We start from the raw sequence: 17,477 nt of genomic DNA, 5'->3' as shown, positions 1-17,477 counted from the left end.
ACTCGTGCAACACTAAAACACTGAATAAACCACGCCCTACGCGTTCCTCCTTTACGGCTTCGTCAGGGGCTATCTATATATAGATATAGCTATATAGTTGAAGCAGGGGGTCTCCGGAGCTGAACCCCATTAATTTCAGCTCCATGTACCCACTGCTTCCGGAGACAATTACCTGCGAATTAGGTGCCGGCAACTGCTTTCCTCGGCTAACAGGGTTCACAATGTCTGCTGTTCAGATATTTCCTGGTCTGTGAGCCAATTGAAAGCTGTGACTTCATCACTGCAGCTTCCTATTGGCCCACGTGACGCGGGAGCTTCAAACCTGAAAGCCCTGCTTGCTTAGACAGAGCAGCTCGCGGCACCTAGGTAAGAGGTAAGTATCTCCAGAAGTAGGGGGAAATTAACAGGGTTCAACTCCGGAGACCCTCTGCTTCAATTCAATATTTAAAAAAGAATTAAAAGAATTAAAAAAACTGCTGTCTTGGATGGTTCCTTAAAATCTATGCTACCAGAAAGCTATGTGCAAAGCAGGAACTGTTGCCTATAAGGTTTGACTCACAGATAAGTCTTGGAAAAAGGTAGATTCCCTGCCTCGATTCTTGGAAAAGAATAATCGCCCTGCCCGCTTTTGTTTAAAGCGTAACAAAACCTGGGGGTTGGGTGAAGGCTTGGCGCTCATCAGTGAGCCCCTGCATTATTTATTTATTTAATGTTTTACCAGGAAGAAATACATTGAGCGTTACCGCTCTGTCCTGGACAGAGTTATGATGACAAATACATGGTTACAAATAGGTAGTGAACAGCATTATACATTATTTATAAAGACATTGCATGAACAGTTAAAGCTAAAATGTTATAGGCGTATGAAAGTTACAGACCAGATTAAAATGTGAGGCATCTTTAGTTTTGAAAGAACTTAGACTGGTGGCAACTTTGCGATTCATAGGTAGATTGTTCCAGTTGTGAGGTGCACGGTAAGAGGAGCGGCCGAATCATTTGTTGAACCTTGGGACCGTGAACAGTCTTTTGGAGTCAGGTCTCAGGTGATAAGTGCTGCACATGGTAGAGGTGAGGAGATTGTTCAGATATGCGGGTAGCTTGCCCAGAAAGTATTTGAAGGCAAGACAGGAAATATTAACTTTGAACCTAGACTCAAGTGATGGTCAATCTAGTTCTTTAAGCATTTCACAGCATTTCAGTGTTGTAATTACATTGTAGGACAAAGCGGCATATTGAATTGTAGAGGGTGTGTAGTTTGCTAAGGTGTTTGAGATGCCGTGCCATATACTACGTCCCCATAGTCTATAATTGGTATTAGCATCTGCTGTGCCATGCACTTTCTGACCAGCAGGCTTAGGGAGGATTTGTTCCTATCATGTACACCTAGTTTGGCATAGGTTTTGGATGTCAGGAGTATCAATGTGCAACTCAAATGGTAAATAGGAGTGAAACCATATGACCAGATATTTAAAACTAGTGACAGGTGTTAGAATGGTATTCAAGTTGGTTCTGATCTGAAGCTCCGTCATTGGTAGCTTTAGAAATGTAGCCTTGGTCCTAAATACCAGTTACAATCTTGGCAGTGTTTTAAAACAGTTTGTAGTAAAATCCAATTTTCAAGTCTCAAAAAATCAGATTGAAGTAGGTTTTCAAGGTCAGAGGCTGAAGCTGTGTGGATATAAGATTGTCTTCCGCATGCATGTGTATTGAAGCTCCCTTAGGCTATGCTTAGTGCCAGTGACGATAGCTGGAAAATCAAATAAGAGATGACTTCCAGCGATCGCGACCAATCCGTCGCGCTTACTAGAAGCGCACGCGACAGCACCAATGCATTTGTTTTGCCGCGACATTGCATCACTGTCACTAGAAGCGCAGGCTTACAAGCAGTAGATAAGATCATTGATGAAGACTGAAAAGAGGAGCCCCAGAACAGCCTTGCAGGACACTACAGGTGATATCCAGGGGGTTGGAGTTAGAGCCCGAGATAAAACATTATTTAATGGTAGTCTGTTAAATGCTCAATGCACCAGAACAAGAGGATTCCCAGGCTAACTGCTTTACATAATTATAATACATACCTTTTTGATATATTAAGGAAGGTTACTCCTTCAATCTTGTCTTGTCAGAAGGAAGCTTTTTTTTTTAGGCTGAGCACAGTATGTGACTGAGGTTTCATTAGGGCAGCTCTCCATCATACAGCCCAAACCTCTGGTGCAATCATTTAGTGTCCAAAAATGACATTACATTACCACTTAAACTGTGCTTATGACACCGCCGGAATGTATGCATAGCAATTAAGGTGCACGCCACGCAATTGTTCAACAGATTTGCCAAATTGATTTCCATGCGCGATGGCCATATCACGTGAGCGGTTATGCCACTGGGGCAAACCGTTCGTGATATCACAGCCACGCCTCCAGTGCAAGTTTTGCACGCACCGAACTAGTGACATCACATGCACGCACTGCCGGCTCTACTATAAACGAGGCCTAACAAGTTCTGTTGGGATCAAAAATCGACACTGCATCTTCCATAAACAGAACATGTATTGGAATTTTGCTGTGGATACACCAGTTTTTACAGATATTAAAGAGATATCAGCTTTGCAAGATACCATCAAGGGGGTGCTTGGGAAGTAGGTCAAGTGTATATATTTTTTTTTAACCTAGCCATTTGTTCTTTCACTGCTTAAGTATCAAAGAATGGGGAGGAGTTGGGAGCTTGGTTCACTGCTCAAAATGTGCGTATCCAGAGTGCATAAAGCTTTACTGACGCCAATATTCCAAGCAGCTTGAGCGGTAAACTAATCTATTACGAAGGTAACATCTAAGGATACATTGTAGTTGCCGAGTTACACAATCAGGATTTTTACAGATTTAGAACAGAAGCACCAAACGATTGCCAGTTTAAGAATGTAAAATACATTGTCACATGCTTAACATAAAAATACACCACAATGTAGTATTGCCGCTTTGTTTAAATTGATTACTATACAAGAACATTTCAGGTGGTTGTTAAAATGCTGCTTCAAAGTTTGCACGGTGAACTCTGCATACATATTTTTGCCTTGTGGCAGTGGTGCAAGAATTGTTTGTGCCAATTTCAAATTATCTGGGAAGTTGTACATTTAAGTTCTGCATGTGCTAATTTCATTATACAATATTTCTACTAGTTAACTATTACATTACCTAAAGCAGGGAGGGGTTCACGGCTGTGCTCTCCCAGTTTGTGACTCATCTCCCACTTGCAAATCTATACCAGGAGACATTTGCAACCTGATAATCAGCATTAATAATGTAATAGCTGGCCTTAAGGGCAAAGTTCCAGTGGAAGAGGACTGACCAAATGAGAAAATAGCATAACTTTAAAAGCCATACAACAAACCAGTGCCATACCATAGGAAGGTTAAGATTGTATAGTTTGTACTCCGTTGTGCAAGTTGTAGCTTTTCAAACTCCAAAATAAAACAAGTTTGACAATTGAAAAAAAAAAAAAAAAAACCTTACAATAGTACAATGTCCACATAACGCATCCACTAAACTCTCCAGGGCACAGAGGTAATTTCCTGTGACTTGTTGCACTTATTGTATTATTCCCTGTACAGTCTTTTGTAAAGCACCAAGTACACTTCAGGCATTCTAGACAGATCTACATACAAATCAGAAAAGGCTATGAAGTAGACTTCTAATATTACCTAGTTCCTAAAAACAGCCAGCAAATGTCATCTACAATCACTGGCACATTTTACTACAGAATGGGGCCATTAATTTATCAGAGACCCACAGCTTGTACAATCACTTACCCTGTATTCATAGGTTAATCATTGCCAGATAATGAACCACCTCAACTGTGAATGGCTCATACAAGTCACAAATTAAGCCACAGGTTTTGCATTTATTATTAGGTATTGTGTCAATTGATAAAACACGTTAAACCATTTGGTTAGAAAGGGCTTTTATTCCATATACATTTGAAAACACTCCCATTCAGATGGTAACGGGAAGCTGTGAAGAAGGCTTAATCTTCCTCCTCATCATCTCCGGCTCCAGCACCGGCCTGTCCCTTCTTGGCGTTCTTTCTCTTGACACGGCCAGGACGTCCACCTCCATATGGTGAGCGCAGGGAGAAGTCAATATGCTTCTGGGAGTCCAGACGCACAATAAATGATGGGATGTTGACCACCTGCTTGCGTACTCTGCAGAAGAACAAATAGGTCAATCACTGCAGAACAACAACACCTTTACAACCCAATACCGGTGATTTCAGGTATAAACGGTTTGGCTTCAAGAACACCCTCAAATTTAAGCTTGGTCTTTGTTACATGTTTGTATGGCAAAACAGCAGATTCAGATGTTTGATTTCTACTTTGCCACTAGCTGTACAGCTCAACTGAGCCAAATGTAGGACTACCCCAATCACTGACAAATCTGCCAGCAAGAGGGCTAAGCCGACACCTCAACCTAAAATTAGTTCCTGCGCAGCCCGAGAATCAAGACAAAGGAATTGATCCATGTTCAGGGCGGCAGGTATTACTGATAAGTGGGACACATCAAAATCAGTTGACAATAGATTTTAGACAGATTGCTGTGATTTTATAAAACGTAACCCATTCCAGAATGGAAAGTTTCAGGGACACAGAAAACAAGCTGTACCTGTGTCGGAGCAACACAAACCAAATCAAGAGCCAGCATTAAGTGACCAGTTCTTATATTTACTATTTTTGATGCTCCCACTGATTAACATACAGTGCTGGTTTACCGGTGCTATATGAAACTATTAACTCCCATACATGCCTGGCAGGGTGCATGGTTTTCTGTAGGGGAACGCCAAACCAATTCACAAGGTGTATGGACAGAGCCAAAGTGACCTTGCTGAATTAACTCAATATCCGCAAAACGGATTCAGTGGTGTCTAGGTCAGAGTTCCAGATGAGCTCCGGTGGTTCACAAGGTGTACGGCATTGGCCGAAGTGACCTTACTCAGTCAGGTCTCCATGTGCCCAGAACTGCTTTCAGGTGCTCTGTCCCATGTGCTAAGTAAGACACCAAAGTAAAGCTTTAGGAAAACTACATACAAGGGAACAATGGGAGGACAGAATCCAGGACGTTTAAAGCAAACATTTCTTGTAAAAAGTGTGCAAAAAATATGCAAAATGCAACTGCTCAAAAAAAAATTTTTTAAAAAAAAGAGAGAGAATAGCTTCACCAAAGCGTCAGTTTGCTCCAAAATGTATATTAGAGGATGCAGCAGGACAACAACCTGAGGCAGACAAGGACAAAGTTTCTGCATCTTGTAAACTTATTACTTTCTGAAAATATTTATACAGCAACATGTAATTCATAAATGACTAGCATAGAAACTGACTAGAGAAACATTTGTTTCGCAATACTTGATAGCTGCAGCTGGCTTGGACTAAAAACCATGCGAGAGTACTCTGTGCTTAATATAAAGCTACACTTACCGGATGTGCCTCTGTCTGATCAGCACACGGGCATGGTGGATGGACTTTGCCAGACCCAGCTTGAAGACCTGGGTCTGCAGACGTCGTTCCAAGAAATCTTCAATTTTCAAGCCCAGGATGTAATCAAGCTTCATCTTCCCCTCATCCAGCACGCCAATACGCACCAATCGCCTAAGCAGGGCATTACCTGTGCACGGAACAAACCATGTTAATCATTTACTGCAAATATCTTGATTTCAATGTCAATTAAGAAGAATCACCCAACAGGCATTTATCTAGATTAGTTGCACAACAGAAAAGAAAACATGCACAGATGCGCACCAGGGATTAGATTAATGTTATTTATTATAAAATACACATAAACAGCTGAGAGGATCCAACCCCTCCTCAGCTAAATGGGTTAAACTGCCCAGATATATAAACCATACATATGGACTCTAAAAATAGAATACCCTAAACAGTAAAACACACACAGTAAAAATATACATTCAATGTTAAAAGAAATAAACAAAGAAAATAGCAACAGCTCAAGGTAATCCTGCGCGTGTTTGCTGAGAGGCTGAGACGGAGTCTGCCTGAGGCACAAGTGGTGTTTTTTCACCTTCTGCGGTGCCGCGGTCCAGATCCTGTGCGGTCATCCGTGGACCCCCACTTCTGCCCCAGTGTGAGTGTTCGTTTCCCCCTGTCAGCGGTATTATAGTCCTCTATGGCGGTTTTAACTTAAATTACCTTGGGCTGTTGCTATTTTCTTTGTTTATTTCTTTTTTCTTTTCTGTTTCTCAGGGTGTCCTCCCCCCTTTTTAGGGGGGGATCACCTTTGAAGGTGGAGCATTTGGGGAGACGCTCCATGCACGTGCAGCAAAGGGATTTTCCTATCTTCACATCTGCAGCACGAGCGCTGAATATCCTTCTCTCTGCTAGTTGCACAATACACTCCAATATGCATTTAGAGCTGCAGCTTTTGATTCCACAATAAGCTTTGCGACTACAAAAATTTCTAAAAGCAAATTAGTTATTTGCTCTGATCACTGAAACCAAAAAGACTAAATATAATTGTATTTATATAGCTCCAATCACGTGCACATCGCTTTATGACATTACAATTGTATGCCAATAATGTACAATAGGAATAAGGGAACAGTTTTTGCACATCTTAAACGTTAACCGCCCATTAAATTAAGATCAGTCACTATAGTTTAGATGCATGAACTGTTAAATGAAGCAGACCCAGACTTGGCTGCAGTTAAGAGGTGGCTTTTCAGCTGGACTTTGAATGTGGAAAGTTAAAGCACTTGACGTACGAGTCAAAGATCGTTCCATATTTATTAATAAAATGTTTTACCAGGAAGTAATACATCAAGAGTTACCTCTTGTTTTCAAGTATGTCCTGGCCATCAGCAGGGAGAGATTAGTGAAAAGGGCTTAAGATGGGAGGGGGCTATAGTTGTAAAAGGTGCAAAGAAGAGACAACCTGTAGAGTGCAAGAGACTAGTAGATGCCCAACGAGAGATAAATGGAGAATGTTGTAGTTTGACCAACAGCTTAAAATAAAAATATCACTTGTGAGCACATTGACCTCTCAGACAGGTCTGCAATCTACTCCCCCTATTATCTTCTAGCATACACTGCACCCAGGGATTCTGGGAAACCGCAAAACAACTGAATTACTTTAAAATAAATAGAACAAAGCATGCAATTTTGCTGCATCTAAGCACCCCAACAGTCTAGTCAAGTAACAAAGGTGTTCAGAAACAAATTTTACCAAAGGAATGTTTAAAGTTAAATATTTGACAATGTACACACCTGATTGCTTTTAAATACAAATGTTTATCGGTATTATGTACTGTATTAGAAATGTCACTGATCTTAGACAGGCCTGTCTGCCATCTATCCTTGGACTAGTACTAGGTACCCCCACAATTAATCCAGCAGTTGTCAGATTATACCCGAAATAAGCAGTATAGATTGCGGTTTTAAATACCTTCAAACAGACGTTTGGGATCCTTCTCATCCAGGGTAAGTAGCTCTCGGGCAGCCTTGCGGATTTTGGCAAGAGTGAATTTCACTCTCCACACTTCACGCTTGTTACGCAGACCATATTCACCTAATAGAGAGAAAACAGTTCATTATGTAAGCACAAGTTTAAATGATCAAACTAAAGAAGCTTTCTTAAATAAAGGAACAAATGTAACGTTCAATAATTGCAACTCACCAATAAGCTTTAACTCCTGGTCCAACCGAGACTTCTCAAATGGACGTCGCGGAGTGACATAGGTCTTTCGACACACCCAACTTCTGGCAACGGGCATTTCGAGCTATTTGCCTGCGTACAGGGAAAAACATAATTCCAATTAAGATAAGCAACAGTACAACAAAAATCAAAGTAATGTTGGTCAATTACTCAACGGCTCACAAGCATTAATAAGCCACACAAAAAATACATATGAACTTCATAAGTGCATGAGACATTTGTTAAATGATTGGCACGTAAGCCCAATTTGCCATATGAACAAAAGTGCAATCTGAAAAGTTTATAATTGCAATGAAAGATCTGTCCAATGTCAACCACGTGGCAGAGTGTAAACATGTCATTGTTGGGGCACTGGTCACATGGTTGCAGGTAGACTCCATTGACATGAATATAAGCGAAAGGGCTCAACGGTCTTCTCCCCAGGAAAAAAAAAAAACTTTTATAGCATAACAACCTGTGTGTCAGAGGGACCCTGGCATGCAGCTCATGGAGGTTCATGTTACATAATGAGAAACCAAAGGTAAAGTAAAAGTAGCACCTCAAAATACAATTTTTGCATTTTACCCATTTCCCTGGCATCAGATTTTTTTTTACTCTGTAGCCCCAAGGTGCATTAATGGGGGAATGTAGCAGCCATTTTGCTAAATACAGCAGCAAAGAAACGGAGAATGTAAATAAATGTAAATGTATGAGCAGAGGGATTGCTCCATTAAAACCCTATTTCTACTTCCCAATATATAACATACATGCACCCAAATACAAGCCCCCCAGTACCCCACAAAACACATTCTTGTCTGATTTAAGGTATCGCATTTTCACATTAAGACTGGGCAAGTGGAATTTCCACAAAACGTTAAGGATTTTTCCTATGGGATAATTGATGAGTTCGAGTTATTAGGCATATCAGACAGATGAGACCTGAAATATTACAGTTGCAATACGCTAATCCTAAGTGTGCTTTAACAAGACAGGCATACACCTTCCCTATTGCCATAGATAGGGTCCCACTGGTGCACCAATGGGTCATTTACAAAACACGTACAGTATTTTATATCTTGAATGTATGAAGCGCTAGCGAACCGATGAAAAACCCTTAGTATTATGAGTTGGTAATTTCACATGCCGCAGCGGAAACACTGGAGCCTCAAACAACTGAACATTATACCAACGCGTGCCCACGTTACAGTGAGTGGGGCCTCGCGTTCCGTTGCTAGTAACTGCAGACTGTAGCTCACGCGCGGTCGTGAGTCGCGGGCCGCAACAACTACGTGACAACTAAATACATGCGTTGCAGGCCTCACTGAGAACCCGGGCAGGGCGCGGCTTACTCTAGGACTCGGACCCATGCCGCGCACGGTAAGTATCCCTAACGCTTTTCGCTTATTACAGCGCTACCTGTGTTTTATTCTGGTTTCCCGGCGCACGTTTATTAACCCACAGCCACAGCCGCCGCCGCCGCCGCCGCCGCCGCCGCCGCCACCACAATTAGCACGTAAACCTACCGGGCCGCCACGAGGGAAAAGGAACTCACTGCTCCTGCGTCATGGTTTATATAGCCCGCGTGAGGGCACGCCCACAATTACGCAATTTCCGACGTCGTCATCGCGTTAGGAACGCCTGTGGCGTGCTCCGGCGTCATGCGTTTGGAGTGGGCGCCTATTGATGACGCGTGATACGTGCTCTCCGTGCGTCCTCTCCTGATGGTGCAGGCAGCTCCATGTGAGGCGGTATAGCGTATAGGTGTTAGTGTGAGATCTGGCCACTTGTGGTCTCCAGATAAATTATATATCATGTTATATATCATTTTTTAATACCCAGAATAACTGATAATAAAGGGCAATCCCTGGCTATGAGTAACATCTGACACTGAATGTGTTATTAGGACCTTAGGCCAAGTTCACGGTGGCTGCTATGCGACAGCGCGCGCACGTCCGTCCCACGTTCGGGTTGTTCGGTGGGAGTGTTCAAACTGAAAACTCCACCGGTGGCGTTGATGCTGCTAGACTTTGCCGCTACAACCCGAAATGATATTTGGGGCGGCAGTCGCATCACGTGAGCTGGTTCAGCGAACCAGCTCTGTGACACCCCCCTGCCATGCCCCCAAATGCCACGACCCAACTCCTGCAGCCTGGGCACAGATCGCCGGGCTGCGGGAGAGGCGCGCAAGGATGCAAGCAGCCACCCTGAACTTGGCCTTACACAATTCTACTTAAGCCCCTACTAACCTGCCCTTCAGCATCACATGTTGCAGATAAGGCCATTTAATCCCCCAAGCAAAAGGTGACAAGAAATCTCCACTGTTGGCATATAAATATATTCAGTGGTTGACAAATCACCAAAAAATCTACTCGCCACACAAAAAAATCTACTCGCCACCTAGTACCAAACGTGTGCTGCTTGGGCCAATATTTACTCGCCCGGGGGTTAAATCCACTCGCCCGGGGCGAGCAAATGTATAGGTTTGTCGAACACTGAATATATTACTTGTGAGCACATTCACATATCTTAGAAAGGTCTGCAACCCTGCCTTTCACCATTATCACCTAGCATACAGTGCTTCCACTGTGGCAAGGGATTCTGGGAAATGACATGCAAATGAGCACACAATGTGTCACCTTATGCCTGGAAACCAATTTTACATGGAACCCTTATAAGCTAATGCTCGCTGTTAACACAGCTTTTAAACACAGCATGGGATTGTATGTGAAGCCAGAGAAACCACTCACAGATGTGTTAACAGCGGCGTTTCCCACCATCCTGCTGCAACTCCCCCTCCAATTGCAGTGAACATGGCTGCCGCCGCGTTGCCATGACAATGTGACGTCATGATGCTACGCGGCGGCAGCCATGTTCCCTGCAATTGGAGGGGGAGTTGCAGCAGGATGTCAAGAAACGCCGCCACACCAAGTAAGGAATTTTTTTGTTTTACATTTTCTCCGGGTTAGCTTTCAGTAGAAGGTGGCAACCCTGGTTATGGTGCAAAAAGCCAATGAAAAGTCAGAAAACCTCAACACCAAACAAATAAAGGAGCAAAAGGTGCATCCATGTACAAAGAGGCTGCCCACCCGAATTACAAGTAAATAACACAGCGTCGTCTCACTGATATCCCAGGGGTCCAAGGGATCTTTTTCACTGCAAAAAAAATAATCAATTATATGATACTATAATGGATCATTATTATGTTTACATTGCTTATGAATGTACACCTTGCTTCTTTTTTTTTTTTTTTAAACAATAGGTGCAAATAAACCTATTGATGTTAAAGAGAACGTTAACCTATACATTGTTGGGTCTCTGATTGGGTGGTTTAGTTGTGACATACATGCTAATATATTACATAGTGCTGACAGTGTACACAGCTCTGCACACCGAGTTTTGATTTACAAGTCCCTGCGTACTCTGGGATTGTGGTTTCCGAGGCACAGGGAAATAAGTATTTTGTTCAATTAGATTGTAAGCTCTTCGGAGCAGGACTCCTTTTCCTAAATGTTACTTTTATGTCTGGAGCACTACTTCCCATTATGGGTTATTTATATGATTGTCACATGTATTACTGCTGTGAAGCACTATGTACATTAATGGCACTATACATACATACAGTACATGGTCAAAATTAGTTGACACAGTTGCTTATCCAGTTTATCGAAGCAAAAAGTCTAATTGCTTCCTATGGGACTTTTTACTTTAATAAATCTGGTGTAGTTTTTTGCCTCCCCTCACTCCCCTTTTCAGCTTGGACACTGATACATAGCCCCTCATATGTTCACAATATCCTTACACGCTCTATCTTTCAGTGTGTTATTTCCATAAATTCAGCAACAAGGCAGAAGATGCATGCAGTGCAGTGATCATAGGGTTCTAGCACAGATTCTCAATGTAGCGCCCACCCAATGTGTCTTATAACCTTGTAAATTGGGCTGACGCAGTTGTAATGTTTGGCAGCAGTCCAACATCTAAAAATATTGCTTCTGCTAGTAAATTTCTGGCAAGGTAGCAAACATGGAGGTAGGACCCCTAACTTAGCTTGGCAGATCTTTGCTTTGTATGTATGTATGTATATTTTTATCTATATAGTTTTATTTATTTATAAAATATTTTACCAGGAAAAAATACATTGAGAGTTACCTCTCATTTTCAGGTATGTCATGGGTCAAAATAATGTTACCAACATTACACGTTATAGTTACAAACATGTTTATAGTAGGAAACAGATGAAGTCTTGAAAGAACTTAGACAGGAGTCAAATTTCAGAGACTCCGATAAAAGTGGAGTGTTCGGTAAGAGAAGGAAGAGCTACTCGATGCTTTATTGAACCTCAGAACAGTGCGACAGTCCTTAAAAAAAATGTATTTTTTTGCCCCACAACATCTTAAACACAGTAATTAAAAATATATAGGTTTTTTTTAAAGGTTTTTATTTTCATTCTCACCCTGCTTCTCCCTTCCTTGTCATGCTTTTCTCCTACATGCCACCCTCCTCTTCTGCTTCTCCCCTATACGCTCTTCTCCTACTCCCCTCTCTTCCCCACTGATTCTCTCACTCCCCCTCCTCTTCTATCTCTCTCCCCTCTTCTCTCTCACTTCCCCCCCTCTTCTCTCACTGCCCCTTCTCTCTCTCATCCCCCCACTGCTCTCTCACAAAGCCCACTTTTCTTTCCCACTCCCCGCCTCTCTCTCCCCATCTTCTCTCTCACTCCCCCTTACTCTCTCTCACTCCCACCTCCTCTCTGTCATTCCCTCTCTCTCTCTTCTCTATCACTCTAACCCCTTCTCTCTCACTCCTCCTCTGGGCCCTACCTGAGGAGCGTGGCATGTGGGACCTTACCCTGCAGTGGAGGGGGCCCACACAGGTGGCCAATTGCAGAAGATGGGCTTGACTTCTGGTGGACCATCAGGGCAGCCATCTCCGTCAGGGCAAGGACGGACCCTGCTCCAAACGTGGAGCCTTGGGAGAAGTCAGAAAGGATCCCGCAGAACTGACGGAACACTACTCCGGCTGCTAAAATAAGTGCGAGAACAGCGTTCCGGCGTGTTCCTTGTCCACTCTAGTCCTAGTCCTTGGAACCATAAGCAGGTTTCTGGAGGTGGATCTAAGGAGATAAGTGTTTTGTAGAGTATTGATGACAAGTGACAGCAATCAGGGCCGTCGACGGGGGGAGAGTCGGGACAGGTGTTCCAGGCCGGTGGCTGCGGTGGGCATGGCAGACGGACAAAACAGTTGGGCTCGACCTCCCGTTGCCGCTGGGCCCAATCTACTCACAGACTGTCTCACGCAGAGCTTCTGACACCGGCACGCACCAGGCCTCTCGGACGTCGACACACGGTGAAGCAAGCTGGGCCCAGCTTTCAACGCACACCGGCATGAGAGATAGGGTCAGCGTGCTCCGGAGTCAGAAGCTCGGTGTGGGACAGTCAGTGGGAGAAGCCCACAGTCTGGGAGAGCTGGCCCCGGTGGGAACTAGAGGTCTGGAAGCTGGGCCCCTGGCACTGACATCCTCCTGATTTGGACCTCTGGTGAACAGGACCTCCTACAGTTCCATGAGAACTTCGATACGTTCCCCCCGACCATCAACCTCAAACTCACCCAATCCCCAGACGCAGTATACTTCCTTGACACCACCATTACTATAAAGAACAACCAACTACAGACTTCTGTATACCGCAAACCTACAGACAGAGCCAGCTATTTGAGGGACAACAATTTCCACCCAACACACAATAAACATGCAACCATCTACAGTCAAGCCATACGATACAACAGGATATGCTCCGACACAGCAGACAGAGGCCAGCGGATTACAGCCTTGAGATCGGATTTCATAAACTGTTGATATAACCTCAGAATTGTAGACCAGCAAATCCACAAGGCCACCAGAATACCAAGAAGTGATCTTCTTGAATACAGACAGAAAGAGACAAGCGACTGGGTACCTTAGGTGGTCACATATAACCCACACCTAGAAGCCCTACGTAGGATCGCCAGGGAACTACAACCCATTCTCCAGGAAGATACAAGACTGCAACAGGTCTTCCCTGAAACACCCTTATTATCATACAGACAACCCCATAATCTCAAAAAAATGATGTGAGGAGTAAAGTACTCAACAGTACAACTGAATGCGGGACAAGACCATGCCAGGACGCAAGATGAAAAACCTGCGCAATGCTCCACACAGCGGGCACAATACAAATACCACACAGGAATCTGGAGTACAAAATCAGAGGAAGGTTCACCTGTTCCTCCAGCAATGTGCATGAAATGCCCAGGGGGCTGCTACTACAAAGGTGAGACGGGACAGGGGCTAAACAAGAGAATTAATCTGCATCACCACAGCATTATCCGCGGAACAAGAGACAGTCCTGTTGGCGAACATTTCTCTGAATCTGGCCACAAGATGAACGATCTGAAGGTGGCCATACTCAAAGGTAATCTTAGAACACTGAAAGAGAGACGGTTGCATGAATACAAATTTATGCAACTGTTCGGGACAATTCACGATGGCCTAAACCAAGACCGAAGTTTTATTAGTCATTACTGACATGAGAGAACTCTCTTCCCATGAGTGTCAAAGGCCATGTCCATACATACTGCGCTATATATATATGCACGCACAGCTGTCTCTTACACATACATACTGTACACTCCATGTAATTCCATCCCTATATACCAATAGGGACCACATAGTATCCACATGCACTTTTAGTTATGCCACAGCCTCTTACATTCCCACACCATTGATATACAGTCTCACTCCACACACACCTTTTGTAAAGTGCTGTATACACTGTGTGCTCTTTACCAATTTATATTACATACAGACATACACACACACACTCTTACATCAACAACATTCAGGGTCCATTTAACACCTCAAGTCATAAAACACATACTGCACAGGGGGAAACTTCAATCACAGATCACATTCCAGTATGCACTGTTTTAAAGTTAAAACCCTTTTTTTGGCTTCATTCATTGTAACCTCGCCGGAAGAATAGATCTGTGTATGTCGAAAGCTCGCACAAATAAAAGCATTTCGTTTGCCACAGAACGGTATCGTCTTTTTATTTTTGATATATATACAGTATATGTGTAACGGGTATTCCCCCCCCCCCAATCGCAGATATGGTGTGGGTGCGGAGAACATACGGTGTTACCAGGTGTGGTGCGTATACCTGTCAGGCTCATAGGAGGCCTGAGCCTCCGCTAGTGAGAGCCTGGGGTGAATCCTCTGGAACGGTTCTTGGTTTCAGCGCCTCCACCTATGTAAGATTCTATGGGAATGTAGAATGACCCTAACATAGGAACCCACCCAGAAACCACATACACCAGTATTATGGATAACAGGTTTACTGAATGAACAAAGGATAACTATTGCATCATACTCATAACATCACAACATTATAACATCCCCACACCGTGCCCACAGCCCAACCCCTTTGTCCCGTGGTCAGCGCTGCCACTATGTGTTAAGAGAATGTTATGATCTGTTGGTGCACTTATAGAGTACCTGCCGAGTGCTCCTGCACTCGGGCCTGCAAGTGACTTCACAAAGGATCTGTCGCTCTGGGATCCCGTCTGATCCGGTCCGGTGAATCCTTGTTTGGGGTCCGCCAGGTGCGATCCCACCCTGAAGATAGTCTTTGTCTCTGGGGCGCAGACTTGAACCCAAGTCTCCTTTCAGGAAGCGCAGCGTCCGCTGTGTCCCTATCTATCACTGGCACTAACGTGACAAGTCCCTAACCTAGGGCCTGTCCCTGTAGCACCACAAACTGGGGAGTGAGGACCTACCTGGGACCTAAGGGGTTAACTGGCCTATCCCGTCCCCCTAGCTCTTCCCAGTCCTAACTCTAACTACCTAGTACTTGCAGTAACGCACTGCCACCTACTTGGTACGTACAGCAAACGTGCTGCACAACACTGTGCCTGCCTGTCAGACCTCACAGCACTGACAGCCGTGACTCTGACAAGACAGCACTCACACACTAAGGGCAGAGTCCCTAACTGGGGCCGTCCCTTATCAATTACCCACTAACCTGGTGGGGAGTTGGGGCCTACCTTGGATATGGGGGACCTTACTTGGTGCAGGAGCTTCACTCACTCCCTACACCCTTCCTTCCCCTTCTGCTCCCAGCTCCAACTGACAAAACCCTGTCTGCACACAACATTGTTGCAACTCTGCAGCATGAGAATCTGCCAGCTCTATTGGCTTCAATGCTGCCTGTGACAAGGGTGAAAGTGCAGTCCCCAGAGGCTGCTGGGAATTGTAGTTTTTGGTACAGCTCTTTTCTATGGGGACCGCGTGCACGATCTTTACTGTGCATGTGCGACGCTGTAATGGCCGCCGCTACACTTAACTGCGCCTGTGCAACCTCCCAGAGCTCCGGCACACTGGCGATGGCCACCGCTACGCTGGCCAACCTCTGCGCATTGCGCGAACCTCGCGCCGCAACCAAGATGGCGGTGCCCACCGGGAGAAGTCGCCGTCCCCTTTCCCCACTGCCACAGGGGTAAGGCAGTGGGCAAAGTAAGATCAGGGGAACCGGGGGTGACCCCCTTACATATGTATTTGGGGGGTGTTTTTTATATATGTATTTGGGGGTTGAGGGTTTTTTTTTTTTATATACAGTATGTATTTAGGGTGAGGTTTTTTATATGTATTTGGGGGGTGGATTTTTTATATGCATTTGGGGGTGTTTTTTTATATATGTATTTGGCGGTTGTTTTTGAAGTGAAACTTCCTTAGCGGCGTGAATGCAGTTGATTGGAGACAGAAGTCAGTCGTGACGGAAGTGACATCACTCCTGGCAGAAGAGGCCGTCACTTGCCAGCTTCCACCTGGAGAGGAAGTGCTGGACAGACGGACAGACACACACACACATAACGACTCACACAAAATCTGGCCGCAGATCCGTCGATGGGGAGAGAGTGGGGTCTTCTTCGGGACTCAGACAGCGGCTGGGATATGGAGCTCACCTTCGCCAGCTTGGTGACTGTACACCCTGTACACCCCTGCCAAGCACACTCTCCCTCCCAGTGAGTGCCGAGCACACAGTGTGCCACCGAGCACACCCATCCCCCCCCCACCCAAAGAGCCGCCGAGCACACCCTCCCCCCACCCAGTGTGTCACCAAGCACACCCTGCCCCCCGACACAGTGAGCCGCAAAGCACACCCTACCCCCCCCCCACCCAGTGAGCCGCCGATCACACCTTCCCCCCCAGTGAGCCGCTGAGCACCCCCCCCCCCCCCAGTCAGCTGCCGAACACCCCGTGTTCCCGTACCTCCGCCGAGCCGAGCAGGACACAGCTCTGCCGGGGGAGAGAGTGGGGGCTGTTCCGGGGCACTCAGTCAGGTGCCCCACTCCCCGTGTCTCCGCACCTCCGCCGCGGGGGGGAAGGGGGGCTGCTCCGGCAGAAGGCACCAGCACCCACAGCTGTGTCTGCAGCTCTGCTAGGGGGAGGGGGTAAAGAGAGTCAGGAGAAAGGGGGGGGGGGGGCAGGACCCTGAGAATAACACACCACACACACACACACACTGACTGACACACACGCACTGACTGACACATACACAAGGAATTCACAATTATTATAAATATAGAAGTGCAAATAGCTAAAACACGTGTTCTAAGTCAAACTTCGTTGCATTGAAATTGTTTTGATTTTTAATTAAAAACATCCCTATTACAAATACAATTTCTGTGACAAAACAGTGACAAAAGACAAAGAAGTTTCACTTAAAATGCGTGTGCTCAGCACAAACACTTTTT

The 17,477-nt window shown here is 44.9% G+C and overlaps 1 protein-coding gene across 2 annotated transcripts; it reads right to left on the bottom strand.

The window, feature by feature from the left end:
- Positions 1 to 3,937: 3,937 nt before the first annotated feature.
- Positions 3,938 to 9,239, bottom strand: RPS9 (ribosomal protein S9). Of its 2 annotated transcripts, none has more exons than XM_075605506.1 (5): positions 9,215 to 9,239; positions 7,674 to 7,784; positions 7,443 to 7,565; positions 5,462 to 5,648; positions 3,938 to 4,195 (listed from the first exon to the last, which is right to left on the bottom strand). In XM_075605506.1, exons 2-5 carry the CDS (start codon positions 7,768 to 7,770, stop codon positions 4,018 to 4,020), a joined length of 585 nt encoding a protein of 194 aa, XP_075461621.1. In that variant the 5' UTR covers positions 7,771 to 7,784; positions 9,215 to 9,239; the 3' UTR covers positions 3,938 to 4,017. The 2 variants fall into 2 exon arrangements, with proteins under 2 accessions (XP_075461621.1, XP_075461622.1); XM_075605507.1 differs by lacking the exon at positions 9,215 to 9,239 and adding an exon at positions 9,108 to 9,132.
- Positions 9,240 to 17,477: the final 8,238 nt, after the last annotated feature.

Source organism: Ascaphus truei, chromosome 6, assembly GCF_040206685.1.
Source record: "Ascaphus truei isolate aAscTru1 chromosome 6, aAscTru1.hap1, whole genome shotgun sequence".
Taxonomy (NCBI): Eukaryota; Metazoa; Chordata; class Amphibia; order Anura; family Ascaphidae; genus Ascaphus; species Ascaphus truei.
Note: the sequence above shows the minus strand (reverse complement) of the source record. Positions and strands in the feature narration are given on the sequence as shown.